Source organism: Panthera uncia, chromosome B1 (genome assembly GCF_023721935.1).
Source record: "Panthera uncia isolate 11264 chromosome B1, Puncia_PCG_1.0, whole genome shotgun sequence".
Lineage (NCBI taxonomy): Eukaryota > Metazoa > Chordata > Mammalia > Carnivora > Felidae > Panthera > Panthera uncia.
The window spans coordinates 198,852,415-198,870,612 of NC_064811.1; the positions used below are offsets into that span (position 1 = coordinate 198,852,415).

The 18,198-nt window shown below is 55.1% G+C and overlaps 1 protein-coding gene across 5 annotated transcripts in view; it reads right to left on the bottom strand.

The window, feature by feature from the left end:
• ARHGEF10 (Rho guanine nucleotide exchange factor 10) overlaps positions 1-18,198 on the bottom strand; it is a 101,374-nt gene that overhangs the window by 23,654 nt on the left and 59,522 nt on the right. For 3 of the 5 annotated variants that reach the window (XM_049631825.1, XM_049631827.1, XM_049631822.1), the window contains 8 exons: positions 17,794-17,886; positions 14,398-14,568; positions 12,629-12,774; positions 8,335-8,507; positions 3,410-3,525; positions 2,896-3,023; positions 2,634-2,734; positions 436-557 (listed from right to left, as the gene is read on the bottom strand). In XM_049631825.1, the coding sequence (XP_049487782.1) occupies positions 436-557; positions 2,634-2,734; positions 2,896-3,023; positions 3,410-3,525; positions 8,335-8,507; positions 12,629-12,774; positions 14,398-14,568; positions 17,794-17,886 (1,050 nt within the window). The remainder of the gene's footprint in view (positions 1-435; positions 558-2,633; positions 2,735-2,895; positions 3,024-3,409; positions 3,526-8,334; positions 8,508-12,628; positions 12,775-14,397; positions 14,569-17,793; positions 17,887-18,198) is intronic. The other 2 variants (XM_049631823.1, XM_049631826.1) reach the window with 2 other exon arrangements.

Consider the following 18,198-nt stretch of genomic DNA (forward strand, 5'->3'; position numbering starts at 1 on the left):
CTGTGACCCACTGACCGTGACCCACTGTGGGAACTGGAGGCCGCCCTCTGACTGTGACCCACTGACCGTGACCCACTGTGGGAACTAGGGGCCGCCCTCTGACTGTGACCCACTGACCGTGACCTACAGTGGGACCTGGATGCCACCAAGCCAAGGGCAGCTGAGCCCACAGGTCTAAGACGTGTGCCCTGGGAGGACTAAGGGTGCCCTGCAGGCGTCGGATGCGCAACAAAGCCCCAGCGCCAGGCCGACGGCTGAGCAGAAAGGCAGGCCTCGCCTTCGTGCTCTAATGATCCTAACTGGCTCCCCGCCACACAGCCACGGAGAAGGGGAGACCGTAGTTGACTTGGGGCGACAACATGGGGCGCTGTCCCCACCCAGACCAAGAGGGCACACAGACAGTGGGCCCTGTCTCCCGGTCCACCCTCCTGTCACCTTAAACTCCTGCTGTTTGGCCACCGTCACTGCCATGTGTCCCACGAGGAGGGGGTGTCTCTCCTTCTTAATCTGATTCCCATCATCCTCCACGCAGAACCAGCCCATGTGGTTCTCCTCCTCTGTGGTCAGGTCAGAGAGAACGGGGAGGGACAGCTGAGCCATCGGCAGCTTCCTGGGGGCCTTGTGGAGCCCAGGCTCGGGCCCCCCTTCCCCCCCAACCTGTGTGCGTGGACCCCAGGCTCGCCGCCCCCCTGCCCTGCGTGCATAACCCAGGCTCAGCCCCCCAACCCCACCCTGCGCGCGCAGACCCCAGGCTCAGGCCTGCTATCCTGCGTGCAGACCCCAGACTCGGGCCCCCTGCCCTGTGCGCGTGGACCCCAGACTCGGGCCCTCCTCCCTTGAGCACGGACTCCAGGCTCGGGCCCCCCTGCCCTGGGCGCACGCACTGCATGCTCAGCGCCCCCCTCCCCCGCACTGAGCGTGCGGACCCCAGGCTTGGGCCTCCTGTCTTACGCACGGACTCCAGGCTCGGGGCCCCCCACCCAGTGCGCACGCACCCCATGCTCAGCCCCCCCCCCCCCCCGCATTGAGCACGCGGATCCAGCCTCGGGCTCCTGCCCTGGGCGTGTGGACCCCAGGCTCGGGCCGCCTCTCTTGAGCATGGACCCCAGGCTTGGGCCTCCTGCCCTGGGCGCATGGACCCCAGACTCGGGCCTCCTGCCCTACAGGGGATAGCAGAACTAAACATTCATCTCTGGAAAACAGCACAATCTTTCCTCAAGGGAAAAGCAGTATGTTCGCTGCTTTATCTGAGAAAGCGCGTCCGTCCGGCGTTCCGGTGTGCTCCCCGTGACTGCGCTGGCGCAAAGGGCTGAGAGACGTCACTTGTAAAGCACCTAAGGCTGTTTTTCTTGATCCCCTTTTTTTTAAGCAACGGAAATGTCCAGATTCAAATACCACAGATACAGTGAGAAGGTTTTTGACAACGGGACAATGGTATAGGACAAAAAAAAAGTGAAACGAGGACATATTTTGCTATAGAGCAAGTTGCCCATCTCAGCTCTGGGCTCTTAATGAAAGCTCTTAAAGACACAGAGAGCTCGTTTCCAGGTTCAGCTCACTCCTCAGGGAGCGGGCCATTTCCTGGGTTGTGGACTTGCTGAGGAGCCTGGCCTGATGAAGCATTAGATTATTCAGGAAGGAGGGGGGGCTCACGTGGGACAAGGGCGCTTCACTCATCACAGCTCCGGGGGCGAGAGCATCACAAGGGCCCAGTTCCCTTCTGTGTCTAATTTTCATTTAACGACCACATCTCAAAGAGAACTGCACACACATGTGTACATGCACGCAATATCCAGCGTGAGCTGAGCAACAGACCCGTGTGTGTGAGTCACACACATCTCCCTACGCAGGTCTAGAGAGAGAGGTCTGCCCGATACGTGGATGGAAAGACAGCAAGGCTTTGGACAAAGGAGCAGGAAAGTAACCATGAGGTCAACTTGTCTTGGATCAAACTACAGGACTTCCTTTTCCTGCTGCAGGATCGTTGAGTGACTACTCGGTGCCACCCTATACTTTCTCCCAGGTTGGGGAGGGGGAACCACGGCTAGACCCAGACCCGACTCCCGGGCCACAGACTCACGGGCCTTTATTGCGAGTGCTGGCAGTCTCAGCTGATGTCAATGTTTTGTTACAATAAAAGGGACGGCTTACTTTTTTCTAGGATCCCTAAATTATAACATAGAGGTCTTAAAAAATCACTCATCCTGGAGCCAATTTTTCCCGTTTAAAAACATTCTTTCAGGGACACCTGTGTGGCTCGATCGGTTAAGCGCCTGACTTCAACTCAGGTCATGATCTCACGGTTCTGTTCGTGAGTTCGAGCCCCATGTCAGGCTCTGTGCTGACAGCTCAGAGCCTGGAACCCAGTTCAGATTCTGTGTCTCTCTCTCTGCCCCTCCGCCGCTCGTGCTCTGCCTCTCTCTCTCTCTCTCGAAAGTAGATAAACATTTAAAAAAATAAAAAATAAAAACATTCTTTCAGGTGAATGGATGAATCTATCGTCGAGGTCATTCTCGACCTGGTTTTATCCTCTTAGGCACATATTTCACCATCACGGAGAAAACCAGGGGACCAGCGGACGCAGCCTGGTCGTGCGACCATCCCTCACTTAGCTCCCATGAGCCCAGTCTTACCCAGGGCGAGCTTGGCCATCTTCAAGTTGTTGGTCCAGGACTCTTTGATGGCAGGCGTGAACGTATTGAACACAGCCGTGAAGAACGTGGGCCGCCCGGACCTGCCAGGGACAGAGGAAAGGCATTCGTGTCCCACAGTGTGCCCCATCCGGGACACTGCACCCTGCCTGCCCGGCGCCATCACCAGACCACGAAGGCTGGCGTCACGACAGAGGGGGCTGCCCAGCCGGCCAAGGAGGCCCCTGGCAGGGTCACTACTAACTTGTCCTGCTTCCCGGGAAGCTGTAACTGGAGTCTGCAGCAGTCCGCAGCCCTGATCTCCTCTTCTTTCTTCAAGATGAGCCTTTGTAAACCCGACGTCCAGTCGTGGGCTACTGACTGGTTTAGGTTCTGCCAACGAAACACATACGTGCGCGTTTTACGTGCGTTAACAAGGTGGGGCCGGCGCAAGGAGGACAGCAAGGCGGGACCAGGAAAGTTCAGAGGAGACAGTAACGCTCTGTTGGATTCCAAACACGAACCCCGGGGCTCGGGCCGCGTGCCAGTCTGGCTCAGACATGTCTGAGAGGGAACTGCTACTCAGGGCCACGCGCAGACGGAGGACAGCGACCCTGAAATAGTCCCGCCCCACCCGAAACGGGAGAAATCACGCGGTCGGACTGGTTCTTAAAACCACCGTAATTGTCACGTCTGGTGGGACCCGGAGGCACGGCCACGCTCTGACAAGGACTTACAAGTGACAAAAGAATTCCGAGTCACGCGGCTTCGACCGTTACCTGATAGTTCCCCTTGAGGTTACCGATCAGCTGAGAAATCTGACCGATGACGTTCAGGTCATGTAGGAGGTTCTGCAGATCCTGGTACAGCTGTCCCGGCCCCACGTACACCTGGTCTGCAAAACAAGCAAGCAGCACGCACCTGAAGCGCCGTCTGCACCTACGCTGGCGGGGGGAGAAAGCACTAAAATTAAGATTCCGGTCGACCTAGAATGTTTTTAAAAAGTGGGTACTTTCAAGCACTTGGTGGTTTTTCCTTTTCTAAGTTTTTTTTTTTTTTTTTTTCCTTTTCTAAGTTTTAACTGTGGAATGATTTCAGACATAAGAAAGACGCACAGAGGTCCCCCGCGTACGCCCTTCGCCCTGCGTCCCGGGACGCCGCGATCTCACGGAGCCACACGGACACAGCACCGCTAAGTAACATGCAGCCTCCCCACTCACGTCATCTCGGTGCGCGGTCCCACACGCACTTAGCTGCTGTGGTCTCCTTAACTCTCCTCCAGTCTAGGCCCGTTCCTTGGGCGTCTGTCTTTCATGACCTCAACTTTGTGACCCGAGCCGGTGAGCTGTTTCACGGAGCATCTCACGCTCTGGCTCTGACGGACGGTTTACCACTCTGGGTGTTCTCTAAGCCTTGTTGATGTCATCGCGGTAAGCGGTGTCTACACACGGCACCGGACGCAAACCAAATTTCCCGTAACCAGGGTCATCCGACACCAGAGTGGGCTCCCCAGTGCGCTGTCTCTAATGTGAACAACAGGAACACAGACAGGACTCTCGTGTCCGGGGGGAGGGGGGAGGGGGACAGCGTCCCTCCAGGGCCCGCCCCCCCTGCTGCCCTGGACTCAGGGCGGCCTGCAGGTCACAGGACGCAGTTCCAAGTATTCTGTCACTTCCCCCCACAGTCACACAGGCAGGATTCGCACACAGAACCACACTCACAGCCCATACTTTGAAGGACGTGCAGTGGTAGCCACACTTCTCTCCCACGTCCACGGACATATACCGCCTCGCGTCCCCTCGACGGTAACCGGCAACAGGCGGAGCAGGAGCTCCGACCCAGGGACGAGGGGAGGCTCCACTGAGTGAGCAAGAGGTGTCTCTCGGGGCTCATGTTTCCACGGCACCAGCTTCGCGGCGTCAGCCCAGGAGCCAGTGGTCAGAGCTGCCCTCAGAGCTCAGCACGAGGCTGTGCCGGGTTGGGCATCGACACTCAGTAAATGAAATTGAGTACGTATGTTGTTAGCCAAAATTATCTTAAATTACAAACGTACTGTTAGGGAAGAACAGGATGTAAAGTTGACCCATGTGACCACCGGGACGGTTTTTCAGGCATGGCCCAGAAGAAACCAGGTCTCCTGGTTGGTTCCAGGCTCCACTGACCGTGACTCAGAATCCTTAAGAATTGTGAACAAGGTGCCCTGTGTTTTCACGGTGCACGTGGCCCAGCACATGGGGCGGTGGGGGGGACAGAGATCTGAGGCAGGTTCCAAGCTGTCAGTGCAGAGCCCGCCATGGGGCCCCACGAAAATCAGCAACACTCTGGGCAGGTGCCGGTCCCGCCCGCCCTGTGTGCCCCCGAGGACGGAAAAGTACAGCCATGCCGGTGACTTTCACACTCATCTTCAGGGACGGCGACGGGACGGAATCCTACACAGTCGCGCGCGCTCCCCCACAACATGCTCAGCCTGCACCCATTTCTCCAGACGTCTGAAGACCTTCTCCTCGGGACGTGTTTGAAGAGGCGACGGTGGGTCTCCTCCAGTGAAGACCCCGTCCCCTCCCCGGCCCCCCCTTAGCACAGTTCCCTGAAAACTGGGGGTGCCCCAGACATGCCGGTGAACGGACGGAGGCTGTAAGGACCCTGCATGAGGAAAACCCTGGGGTGCCTGGGGGCTGAGTCGGGTAACCTTCTGACTCCTGATCTCAGCTCAGCTCACAACCTCACGGTTCATGAGTTCGAGCCCCGCGTCAGGCTCTGCGCTGACAGCGTGGAGCCTGCTCGGGATTCTCTCTCTCCCTCTCTGCCCCTCGCCTGCTTGCGCACGTGAGCTCTCTCTGTCTCTCTCAAAATAAATAAATGAACGTTAAAAAAGAAAGAAAGAAAACACCTTGTCTCTGGCGACAGGTAAATTCGTTCTCCCGTGAATGCACTCCCAGACAGGCTGCGGCCCCGTGCACATAACCCAGCCGTGGGGGCGGAGGCAGCAACGGGGCCCTGAGGTCGCCAGCTCCGACTCAGTGTCCGTGAAAACTTTTCAGTCACCCCGGAACAAAGCACGGAATTTTGCGAAATAACTTCAAGAGGCCTGTTTTCTGCAACGAAGCGGTGGGGCCGCAGAGGACCCGGCACGCACCCGGGGGCACTGGCCCGCAGCGCAGACGTGAGCGCCAATGAAACGTCACGGGCCGGGGAGGCGGACCCGGCAGCTCTTCTGGGGACGAGGCGTGTGTGCGGCTCCTGGGGCCCACGCACGGCGGCCACGCCGGCAGCTCCTGACAGTGGTTGCTACGCAGTGACGCCCACACTCCATCTCCAGCACCGAATAACACACCGAATTTTCCGGGCTGGCTTTCAGAGCACAGCCATCCCAACAGCAGGAGAGTCATGCGGCTATCCACAGAGCACAATCGTTCCTACTTCGCGGCTCGAAATAATCGAGGCATGACAAATCAAGAGAATCCGAAGGAACACAAGCAGTGTGGGCGCATCTGAAGCCGTTCTATAAAAACCCTGAGCCGCTGGGCACAGGCCTGCTGCACCGTGACTCGTGGACGGGCACGGTTCTATCTGCACGAAAACTAAGCCGCTCGCCGGCCGCAGGCTGGTGTGAAGGAGGTCGATACTATGGATCGGCTACACAGAGTGGGTCACTTTCTGGCCCCAACAGCAGACTGTCCCTCATTCCTGATGAGTCTGGACCAGGTGGGATGACCCCTGCTGCAGAACTCGCCAGTGACCACGTTCCCAGCCGGCGCCTCTGGAGCACAGGAGCCCAGACCCCCTGCCCAGAAGCCTGAAATTGCCCCGGAGAAGCCCGACTTGAGTTCGGTCTTCTAACGCACACGGAATCTACACATTTTAATTTGTTAAAAAAAATTATCTTTAACCTGGAAGGCATTTAAACCACCAAACACATTTACTCCACACCGGTCTTTTCGGAGCCCAGAGCTAAAATTGCAATCCACCGTGTGGACAGGGAAACCACGGGACTGATGGCCACACAGCAAAGCTGCACCCCTAAACCTGGAACCCAGCAAACAGACGTCCCACAGACGTCCGTGTGTGGGGACCTCCTGAACTGTAGTCTCGGTGCCCACCGGACCCCCAGCTCTGGGCAGTGTCTGTCCACCAGTCACCGTCAAGGTAACGCCCACTGTCCACGTAAGGTGGGTGAGCCGTACTGTAGGAACACCATGATAAAAACGTTAATGCTGAAACAAGTAACACGTCCAACACAGAACTGACACCATTAAATGACTGTGTCAGGAAACCGGGACATCAGGGTGGGCAGTGACCCTGCAAAGTGCCCTTCCCAGGACTCCAGGGCCACGAACACTGCTTCCTGGAGCTTCCTTGAGGCCTTTCCATCTGGAAAGCTGCGTCCAGAAAATTCCCAATCAAACCCTTCCATGGCCACAGTCTGTTAACGATGGGCGATTCCTCCATGGACGGACAAGCACGTTAACTCTTTCTCCTGGAGAAGCTGGTATCACCTGAACATCACCAGCCACCTTCATTCTGCTCTTTGTTGTTCTGAGAAACAGACAGTTTACCAAGTAACCAGCAGTGATTCAGTTTTCCTTCTCTGACCCAATGCTTCGTTCTCCCGGCGTCTGACCGCACATGTAACAGAAGCCACGAGAGCAAGAGGAACACAGGATGAAACATGGGACAAGGGCCGCTAGGCCCCAAAGCAGCGTCTCAGGTCCCCAAGTCCACGCAGCTCCACACTGACCTTAAAGCCCTTCCTTTCAGACGCAACAATCCCTAGGTTGCCTGGGTGGCTCAGTTGGTTGAGCGTCCGACTTCAGCTCAGGTCATGATCTCACAGTTCGTGGGTTCGAGCCCCACGTTGGGCTCTGTGTTGACACCCAGGAGCCTGGAGACGGCTTCAGATTCTGTGTCTCCCTCTCTCTGCCCCTCCCCCACTCGTGTTCTCTCTTTCAAAATACATACTTCAAAAGCATTAATGTTTAATATAAAGGCTCATTCCATGCATAAAAAGGCTTACTGAAAGTTCTCATTCATAACTCGGGCAGAGGCCAGCAAGTGAGTGAAACTCAGCCAGGTTTTATTTGGATTAAAAGAGAGAGGGAAGGAGAAAGTCATGAATACTATGCTATTCCAAAATCCACAGTCCAAAGACCACAGTAATATTTAGTAAGAAATATTACACAACTGTTGAAGCATTGCCAAAGTTATCAGGACTCCCTTGGCTCATCTCACCCCGTCAGGCGCACAGCCCAGCACCCCCTCCACGAGGAGCCTGGGGAAGAGAGAAAGGGCTTCCCGGGCTGGTCCACACAGAGCTGAACCTACAACCCAGATCCACACACTCAAGGATGTCCTGTGTGGCAACTCAGCGCACACTCAGGAGACAGGAGCCAGAGCCCTAACTGCTTATGTGGGAAATGCAGAACAGAACAGAAATCAAACCTGGGGAGACTGAATGCACCCATGTGATGGGGCTTCCCCATAAACCCACAGGATGCACACCAGCGGAGATAAGCTCAAAGATGAGGGTTCAGTCTACACTTGTCAGCCAACATAAAACACAGGCGCCAAAGACGACATCATCCAACGGCTTGACCATCTACCTGGGTCCTTGGATTCATGTTGAGGCCACGGAAACAGGGTCTATTAGGTCAGTGCAGATGCCAGCCCCACGACGCACAAGCACGTTAGTAAAAGCGTCACTTACTTGGCTTAGCGTTGGCAACGACCGCCAGGCTCTCAGGTGGGTACACCGGGGGACACCTGTTTTCTCCAGCACCTTCATTATTGCCGTACTCTATTACTTCTACGTGTCCGAGAGGAACACTCCACTTTAACAAATACCTTTGGCTGGTGGACATCGTGCTGCTGTCCGAGGTGCTGAAACATCGTTATTTCATGGTTAATTACGAGCGCAAGTCTTGATACTTTTTATATCTCTTAGTCAGGTGAGTAACACCCACCTATTGAAACATCCTGCTCATGACCTTCTTACCAACAGTTACCACTTGGTTCCATAATGAGGCCTCCCCTTAGATGAGAGGGTAGGAATTCTTCACTGTCTAATCCAGGAAAACGGGAGAACACGAATGCTGATCTCCCAGAGAGCTCTCAGTTTCCCACAAGAGCTTAGAGGGAATGAACTGGAAGACCCCTGATGACTCTTTGAGCAAAGATGCTCGTGGATTCTGGCAAATACTGTTAACAGGGAAACTCTCCTGTGTGGACAGAGATATTCTCTGGTCATTTCATTTGAATAAACCTTAAAGTTCCTCGTACTGTTGGTTGTGGCATAAGCATTTTAATGAGATTGAATCATGTCATCATACTCCATGTTTAAAATACTTATTGACTGTGGGGGCAGCTGGGTGGCTCAGTTAGTTGAGCATCCGACTTTGGCCCAGGTCATGATCTTGTGGTTCAGCCTGGAGCTGATTCTGTGTCTTCAGATTCTGTGTCTCCCCCTCTCTCTGCCCCTCCCCTGCTTGTGCTCTGTGTGTCTCTTTCTCTCAAAAGTAAACAAATATTAAAAATATTTTTTACTTATTGGCTGTGTAGAATTTACACAAAAAAAAATCACATGACCTACATAGACTATTTTCTTCTTTAACGATAAAATGAAGCACGCAGAGAAACATACCAAGCATACTGGTTCAGGTAGGTGGAAAATGCCAGAGCAGACACCTGTGTGACCACCCCCCAGTCCAGGCTATAGGGCTGCCAGCACCCTGAGGCCCTCCATGTGACCAGGAAAACCCCACCCCTCTGAAGCAATCAATGTTCTTACTCCTACTGATAATCAATTTGCTTTCTTTGAGATTTTTTTTTTTCCAATCAAAATGTATTTGGGAATAACCAAAATGTCAGACAGCATGCTTTAAACTGAAATCCTTGACCTGATAGGAGTCAGCTGGGACCAAAGCTCCTGGACCTCTCTCTGCTATGAAAGGGTTTGCTTTTCAGCTTGTAGCCCACATGGGAAGGGGGAGAAGGCAAAGTTCAGACGCTGCTAGGAAATGAAAGACTGAGTTCTATGAATTAGATGTGCTTTATATTTAAAAATGAAGAGGTTTGTGAACTTGACCTCAAATTTCTACCCGTCCTATTTGAATCAAAAATCTTTGCTTCTGCAGAGGTTTGGGATCTCGATGTTCTGAGGTTATCAGGGGGTCTCCTGGGGCTATTTTAACATCTCAGCCAGAGCAAAGTGGGTCCTCCCTTCACCACCTTCCAGGAGAGTCGCTGATAACACATCAGGGGGAACTGAACTGTTCCTCTTCACTCACTTTGTAAAAAGGTATCAAAACTCGGGATCTATGCCACAGCCCGGGCATTATTTTAAAAAATAGACCTGGCAGCTAACACAGCTACATCCATTTTTAAGGATTCATTCGTTTCTTATTCGGCTTGAAATTTTTAAAATTACATACAAATTTCAAAAGAACCAAATGGACGCGGCTCCTTTGGTGGATCACGCACCTGGGCTGCCCACGAGATGCTGCATGATGCCACGTGCAGGGAGGGTGGCCCTCCCACTACATTCAGACAAAGGTTGCTTACGAACAGCAAATACGTTGGGCAAGAAACACCCACATCTGCTCTGTGCTGAGCTGTCTACAAAGTCATCTCACTGTGTGACCTCATCTTTCACGGCGGCACCTCCCGGGCAGGCAGGGGGCGTCTGGGGCAGCCTCGCCCAGAGCCAGTGTGGGGAAAAGGCACTGACTTCACCTGGGAATGGGGGGTGGGGGTGCTTCCTGGGCAGTTAAGCCTGGGAGCCATGCTGCTAACCACGTGCCATTAACTTCCGTGTTGCAGGAAGCAGCACACGGGCTGGGAAGCCAAGAGCAGAAAGGTCTTGCTGGGGAGACACACCCCGCAAGCCTCCCCGGGCGTCCAGACTCGGGACACACCTCACAACGCACGGACGCCACTGGCTGCTCCTTTCTACATGTGGACGAAGGCAGGGACCAGACCACGCCAAACGTGGCTGCTTCCAGAGGTCAAAGTGTGGCCACGGCAAATCGAACGATAAAGGCTGAGCCACTGACAGGGACCAAACAAACAGGATTCTTGCCAAAGGGGGTGGTCGTTTAAAATTGGTAGATTTCCCAGGGGCGCCTGGGCGGCTCAGTCAGTTAAGCCCCCGACTCTTGGTTTCGGCTCAGGTCACGATCTCACGGTTTCGTGAGTTCAAGCCCCACATCAGCTCTGTGCTGGCAGCACAGAGCCTGCTTGGGATTCTCTCTCTCTCTCTCTCTCTCTCTCTCTCTCTCTCTCTCTTTCTCTGCCCCTCCCCCACTCATACTGTCTCTGTCTCTCTCAAAATAAATAAACTTTAAAAGAAATAATCAATATAAAATAAAATTGGTAGATTTTCCAGCCTTATCTCGTAGCTGCCTCAGATCAAGTGTGGCCAAGGAGGAGCCCTAACAGAGGTGATGGTTACTGGGCAGGACCGTGCCAGGCGCTGAGCTGGAAGTCTGACGATGGTCCTGGGCTGGACCCTCACAGAGGTCCCAGGGGTGGCTGGCTTCCCCACCATATGAGCATGGGTGTGAGGCTCAGCGAGATGGGGTGGTTCCCAATGTCCTGAGAAGGCCGGGCTGGGACGGGGCTGGAACCCAGGCTGTGCAGCGTAAGCCCATAGAGACTCTCCCACCCGGCTGCCCGCTGGGGCCCCACTCAGCCTGTGCTGGGGAGGGCCTAATGCCTGGCTTCCGCTGGGAGGGGAAGGCCTCACTGTCTCCCTGGCCAGTCTCCACGCTGTAAACACACACGGTGGGCGATTTCAAGCAGGCAGTGGTTTGGAAACCGTCTCCCAAGCTCCTGAGCGTGAACAGCAATCTTTCTCAAGCCATGACGAGCTGGCTCAGGATGTCAGCATGTGTGACTTTATAAAGCACCCAGAGCATTCAATTCAAAACATGCCATTTTACCTCAGTTCCCTTACAATCCACCTCTTCGTGTAACTTCTCAGATTCAACCAGCTACAATATTCTAGGTGTTGGGAGGTTTTTTTGTAATCTTTATTTATTTTTGAGAGAAAGAGAGAGCGAGCGAGCGCAGGGGAGGGGCAGAGAGAGAGCGACACACACACAGAATCTGAAGCAGGCTCCAGGCTCTGAGCTGTCAGCAGAGCCCGACACAGGGCTCGAACTCTCAAGCGGTGAAATCATGACCTGAGCCGAAGTTGGATACTTAACCGACTGAGCCCCCAGGCACCCTGGGAAGCAGTTCTAACAATAAACAAATTTAAGTGTAGGAAATGCTGAAGCACTATACCCTCGTTTCTTCGGTTTCACAGTGAACATAAATGCCTCCAATATAATTATATAAGACGCACTCATCAAAAATGTATTCACAGAGAGGCAGCTAAGGAGAAAAATCTGAGTGAGCAATGATCACAACAAGACTGCAGAATGATTTAGGAGGCAAATAAAAGAAACTCAATGTAGCTTCTGGTTCCAACACTGGCCTTACGTTTAAAGAGAAATAGGCCAAACATCCCTAATCTCCTCCAGCAGTGACCTGGCGACTTAACAATGGACCCCTTTATTATTTTTTTAATTTTTCAAGTGTTTATTCATGCTTTTTAAGAGAGTGACAGAGTGTGAGCAGGGGAGGGGCAGAGAGAGAGAGAAGGAGACAGAATCCAAGGCAGGCTCCAGGCTGTGAGCTGTCAGCACAGAGCCTGACACGGGGCTTGAACCCATTGTCCCTGAGACCATAACCTGAGCTGACATCGGACGTTTAACGAGCTGAGCCCCCTGGGCACCCCAACACTGCACCCATTTAGCCCTCAGCTTGTTGGGGACCCGACTCTCCGCAAACCCTCGGCTTGATTGGGACCTGGCCCCCCGCAATCCCAGGAGAGGGACGAAGACGTGCACACAGACCAGCGCAGCACGGACGGGAGCGATCACGGAGTCACCCGCTCAGCCGGGACGCGCCCCGCACGCGAGCGTGAAGATACCCTGGTGGCCGCGGCGGACGCTCACCGTGTGCTGACCGTGGCACACACCAACACATCACTCAGCATGAAGATCCGACGCTCCTTGGTTTTCATGATCTCCCCTCTGTCGTTGTACACGGTTTCGATCATATCGTCAGACCGCACGAGGTACCGATTCCCACTGCTGAGAAGCTGAACATTCAAGGTCACGCTCGACACGGTTCCCACAATCAAGTTCATCAAAAGAAGAAAACAGGTGAGCAAAAGTCTTGCAAGATACAGGCATATAGAGTGTCAACGTTTACAGATTTTTCTCACGGAGAGTCCATGTAATTTCAAGGCAAGCACGCTTCATATGTATGCTATTAAGAATTCAGAAAGTGGCTTTTTTTTTAAGCTAAATAGTTGTATGGCCAGCGTCTGCAGTTATCCTGAACAGCGAGAGGAGACTAGCCCTGTCCTCGTAAACACAATGCCTCCGGCAAGGAGGGCTCATTGGTTTCCACCCGGCGCTCATCATATTCCCTTCTCCTTAGATGACGTGCCCGAGTGCCTGCTCCATTCCTCACACACCGCCGTCCACACCTGGCCACCACTCTGTTCTTTACAACACCGCACAGCCGAGAGTACTTACGAGTGCAATGCTACTTGGTCTTACTCTTCCCAGGGTAACAATTATGGAAACATCTTTGCTTCTTGTGATTCCCCACATTTTATTTCATTGAGCCAAACACGACACCTTTGGTCTTCGGGGACATGCTTTGTATTAATTAGTAAACTGAAGTAAGTCACACAGAAGTCGGACTTCTTGCAACAATTCAGCCCAAAAGGACATCTGGAACCCTCAGCCCAGATGATCAGTAGCGTGTCTGGATTGTAAATCTGCAGCGGCCGAGCTCACCACCTACCTATTCTTGACGTGCTCACAGGGTAACGGGGCTGTGAGCACAGGTACGGAATCGGTAGTGGGCGACACGGCTCTGCCTCCTCGCCCGCCTGGGCCCACTCTGTGCTGCACGGGTTTGCAAACGCTGTGACCACAAGCGGGCATGACTCTCAACCACGCAAACTGTCATTTAATGCAATTTTTGGCTCATAGAAATTCCCATACAAATCACTTAGAAAATCAGGAAAACCCGTTCCTTAAAACGTAATACAGTAAAGTTCTCGTAGTTAAACTACTGAGTGTCACTTTGTGCTCAGAAATTACCCCTAATGACAAAATCAAAAGGTGACATTAGCAACGATACATATGATAGATAACTATCTATCTATCTATCTATTGACAGCTCCTGTCAATAACTTCTTCCGGGGGCCAGAGCCATGCATAGCTATGGAAAAGCCCACCTAAAACCAGCTTAGTGTCGCAGGAAAAGGAGTTGTGAACGTAAAGAGGAAACAGAGCTCTGCCCAGGAGCTGCTTTCCTGCCATATTTTGGCCCGTTTCCATGATGAACACAGCTTAGGACACACACAGAAGGGTGCAGGTGAGAACGTAAGCAACACTTCCTGATTTTATCATGACCATCCAAAAGGAAATACTGCATTCTGGCAACAGATTCAGCTACAAGAGCTGATGAAAACCGCCATGGCGGTCCCGGACCCGTCTGCGGGTCTAATGACCGTGGGAGCCCCTTCCCCGAGAAAATGTGCCACGACCCGCCTGACGCTCCCCACCGGCTTCCAGACCAGGGCTCTGGGCCACGGCGTCACTGCAAAGCGTCCACGAGATTAGTAGCAAGCAGGTGACATACGGGTGGCTCATTAGTACAAAGCAAACCGAACACCAGCCCAGACCGGGACGCCTCGGGCAACCTTGTTCAGGTATCGCTCGTTTATGGCTTTGGCCACGTGCTTGATCTCACAGCGCTGGTCAGCGTCCCTCTTCCTCTCGTTGAGCTTCTCCGCCAACGTCTCCAGCTCCGTCAGCGCCATCTGAAGGGGCAGCCGGTCAGGGTGCCCTTTGGACGTGTTCTTCAGCATGTCCTTGGGGAGAAGAAACACGGTGAACAGGGGGCACGTGCTTGCTGGTGCGGAGGCGCAGACGGCTGCACAGGCATGCGTCCGGCCAACACCCACGTGGCGCACGAACCGGCAGCGCTCGGGCTACTTGTGGGGAGGAACAGAATGAGCACGGCAGCCAGGATGGTAAGCTAGCTGACTCACGGTTTGGCTGAACACCAGAGCGGCTCCTTGTGCAAAAACAAACTCACTCAGTGGCTTTGCTGATGGAGGAAGCCAGCGTTTTCCAATAACAGGCACCATAATCACAGGCACACCACATCTCAGAAATGTCCCGTGCCCGGCAGCGGTGTTCAAGGTCAGGCCTAGACCATTTCCCTCTGGCGGAGCCGGACCAAGGGAGCCCGGCCCCACGCACGGCTCCAGCTGCTGTGTTTCAACAGGTCCGTTCCCGAACGCCAAGTGGGCACGGCTGCTGGGGCGCCTCGGGCCGCAGCCCCGGCTTCCCCGCACACGGCAGGGCCTCGCCCCACCCCGGGCGCCCCACCTCTGCCAGAAACCTCTGTCCGCGCCTGCAGGGCCACAAAGGGACGAGCAGGCTGCAGGAAGGATGTGCGGCAGGGAGTGACGTGGTCACCAACAGAATGACGTCACGTGGGTCAAACACGGGGGACGCTCTCAAGAGTGACATCTAAGTGACAGTCCTGACGTCGCCACCTCGATTCCACACAGGCCCTTCCGCGTTCCAGCTGCCACAGACGACGTGCTGACCTCTGCTGGGGGAGGCAGACGCGTGCGGACGCGCCCCCCTCGGGCCAGCCTGGCCCTCCGCTCAGCCTCCCCATGCTAACACCTGCTTAACCCGAGCTCGAACTCAATGGCACCCTCGTCTGCTAAACCTGCTTTTCGTTTTCTATCGGGAAAAAACAAAGCACCGCACAAATGATGAAATACTTCTGGTCTAAACGAACACTGTATACTGAGCTGCGATACATCTGCGCCCCCGTGAGTCACATCAAATCCTGGCAAGGGAAGTCGACAGTCTCACGATGGGTTCTGGCTCCACCGTCACCTGCTGGCAGCATCTACCTGCTATCTGAGCGCCATCAGGACAAGCAGCAGGGAGGACCCGCCAGATGCCGGGACAGAACCACGTGAGGGAAGAGGGGAGTCTGTCGTTCTCTCCGGACTGTTACTTATTTGGGGACAACGCAGGACAGGAGACAGGAGCGGGATACAGCGAGACGAATTCCAGGAGGACCACGTGTCGGAACCCGCAGGCCCAGGAGAGCAGGGAAGGTTCAGGGAAGGCTGCGGGGTCCTGGCGCCACAGGGGCCCGGGCACAGGAGAGCCAGGGATCAGCACAGAGACAAGGAGGGCAGGGTGCTGACGGGTCACAGGAGGGGAAGGAAGCATGCCAGTCACCAGACCGTCCCTCCCCACACACTGACAGTTCAGGAGGGAGGGAGGGCACTGTCCTCCAGCTCCTGGGAGCTGGGTCTCCGGGCGCCCCCACGCAGCCCTCTCAGGTGCACAAACTTCACCCCGTCCGGCTCCTGCTGTGCATCTTCCTAAGTAACCCGGACCCTCCCTGAGCCACCCCAGAGTGAACCCTGAGGGACAGAGGGCGGGCCACCAGGGAGCCCGCTCACACGTCTGGAGACATCTCGGGTGAGTCTCCCGGGTGCCCAGGTAGGACGGGGAGGGGTGGGGGAGGAACACCACAGCCCCAAGAAACAAGGGCGGGGGGGACAGCAACACGCCGCCTTTTGTTAAGGGCACTGCTCTTAGACAAAAATCAGAGCAACGTCACCCAGGACCATGTCCTTGCTCTCAAGCAGTACGAGGCTCAGAGCTTGTCCTGAGATGCTTTTGTTCTCTTGCCCACGGCCTTCTCACCCTTCTGGAAAAATTGATTTTGGTAAAACCCTGGGCCAAAGGTTTGCCGTCATTTATTAACGGCTAACCAAAAGCCGACAAGCCAGACTGCAGACTGTGTCCGACTTTAATTAACTAAGGACAAAACGCTACTCACGAGCGAGGTGTGACGACCCGACAGTACCTCGGCGTACGCGGTAAACGCGGGCAACCGGCGATCACTTAGCAGCACGTCACTAAGCGCGGTCTGCCCAAGCACTCGAACATACACCGCACAGATTACAAGTGCTTCCGTCTTTGCTCTTGGCGCCTGGGTCGTGACCTACCGACCGCCAGCACCTGTGGCCCAGGAGGCTGGTCCCCGTCTAGCTAAACAAGGAGCTAACTGGTTTCTGGATGTGACACCTTTCTTCCTCACCGCCCTCTGCCACCCTCTGCGGTGGACGGACGCAGGCCTGGAGCCTCACGTTCGGAGAGCCTGGCAAATACTTGTCGACTGGAGGAATAAAACGCGTTTCCCGGATATTCTGATCTCAGGGGGAAATCAGCGGGCTTTTGTTATTAACATTCTGACCCAGGCGTTTGGAAACCAGACACCTGATCTAACACTTTCGTGTGACTGGACACGCGCCGGGAAACACAAGTGGAAAAGGGAGAAAGACGAGAGTAACCACAGAAGCAGCCGATGTTCACGTTTCACGTCTGTACCTTTTTCTTCCTATTTTCACGACTCCTCTGCGTAAAAGGAGTCGGTAAGCCGGGCAAAGCCGCCCGACGTCCTCGGGAGGGCAAGCTGAGGGATCTAACAGACCCAACGCCGCAGGGGCCAGCGGGACCGTCCTCAGAAATGCCATTTTCAGGCAGTTCCGGGAGGTGGGTGCAGAGTGCCCCCGGTCGCGGGGTCACGGGCTTTGGAGTGGACAAGGGGTACACACGGACAGTGCATCACACGGGAGCGGGCCGGGCTTCCCCAGACGGTATTTCGTACCCCCGCTCGGAACCAGTCCTGTCAGAAACAACACATGTACTAGTCTGAATAGCGTTAGTCTGAACAACGGGGAAGGTCCGCTGGGAAACCTCTTCTCCGGGGAACCTCCCGCTCCCTGGACCGTCTGTGCACCAAGCTCACGGCCGGCACGGTCGGTCTGAGTCTCCACTCAGTCTCCTGAGCCTGCGCCCGCCCCCAGGGCACAGAGGATGGGACATTTTCCCCGCAACCCTGGACCCGACCCTGACTTGGCAGAGGGAGCGGGTTCCTCTCCGCCCCGGGGAGTCCGGCCACCTCCACCCGCGCACGAGAGCGCGGGTGGGGCCCGGGGCCGTGTCCACGCTCGCTCGGGGTCCCTGCCCACGACCCCGCGTGCCCTCACCTGCAGCAGGAGGATGAACTGCGGGAACCTCTGTATGGGCTTCATCATCAGGCTGTAGAGTGTGATGCGGTCGGGGCTGCTTTCCTGGCACTGCTGTGAGGAGAGGCCTCGATGACCCGAGCTGCTCCCGACACCGGGGCCGCCCTCCCGCCCGACACAGACGCCTCGGCAGGGCGCACGCCCCGACCTCACGACCCCCGACGCCTCGCACGCCAGCACAGGCGAGCCCCTGTGCTTTAGGTCTGAGCCGGCCGGGGCTGGATTCCCGGCTGAAATCTCCCGTTGTGTCATCCTCTGCTTTCAGGGCCACCTCTGGGGGCGCCCGGGGGGCTCAGTAGGTTAAGCTCAGGTCATGATCCCACTGTTTTGTGAGTTCGAGCCCTGCATCTTTGCTGAGCATACAGC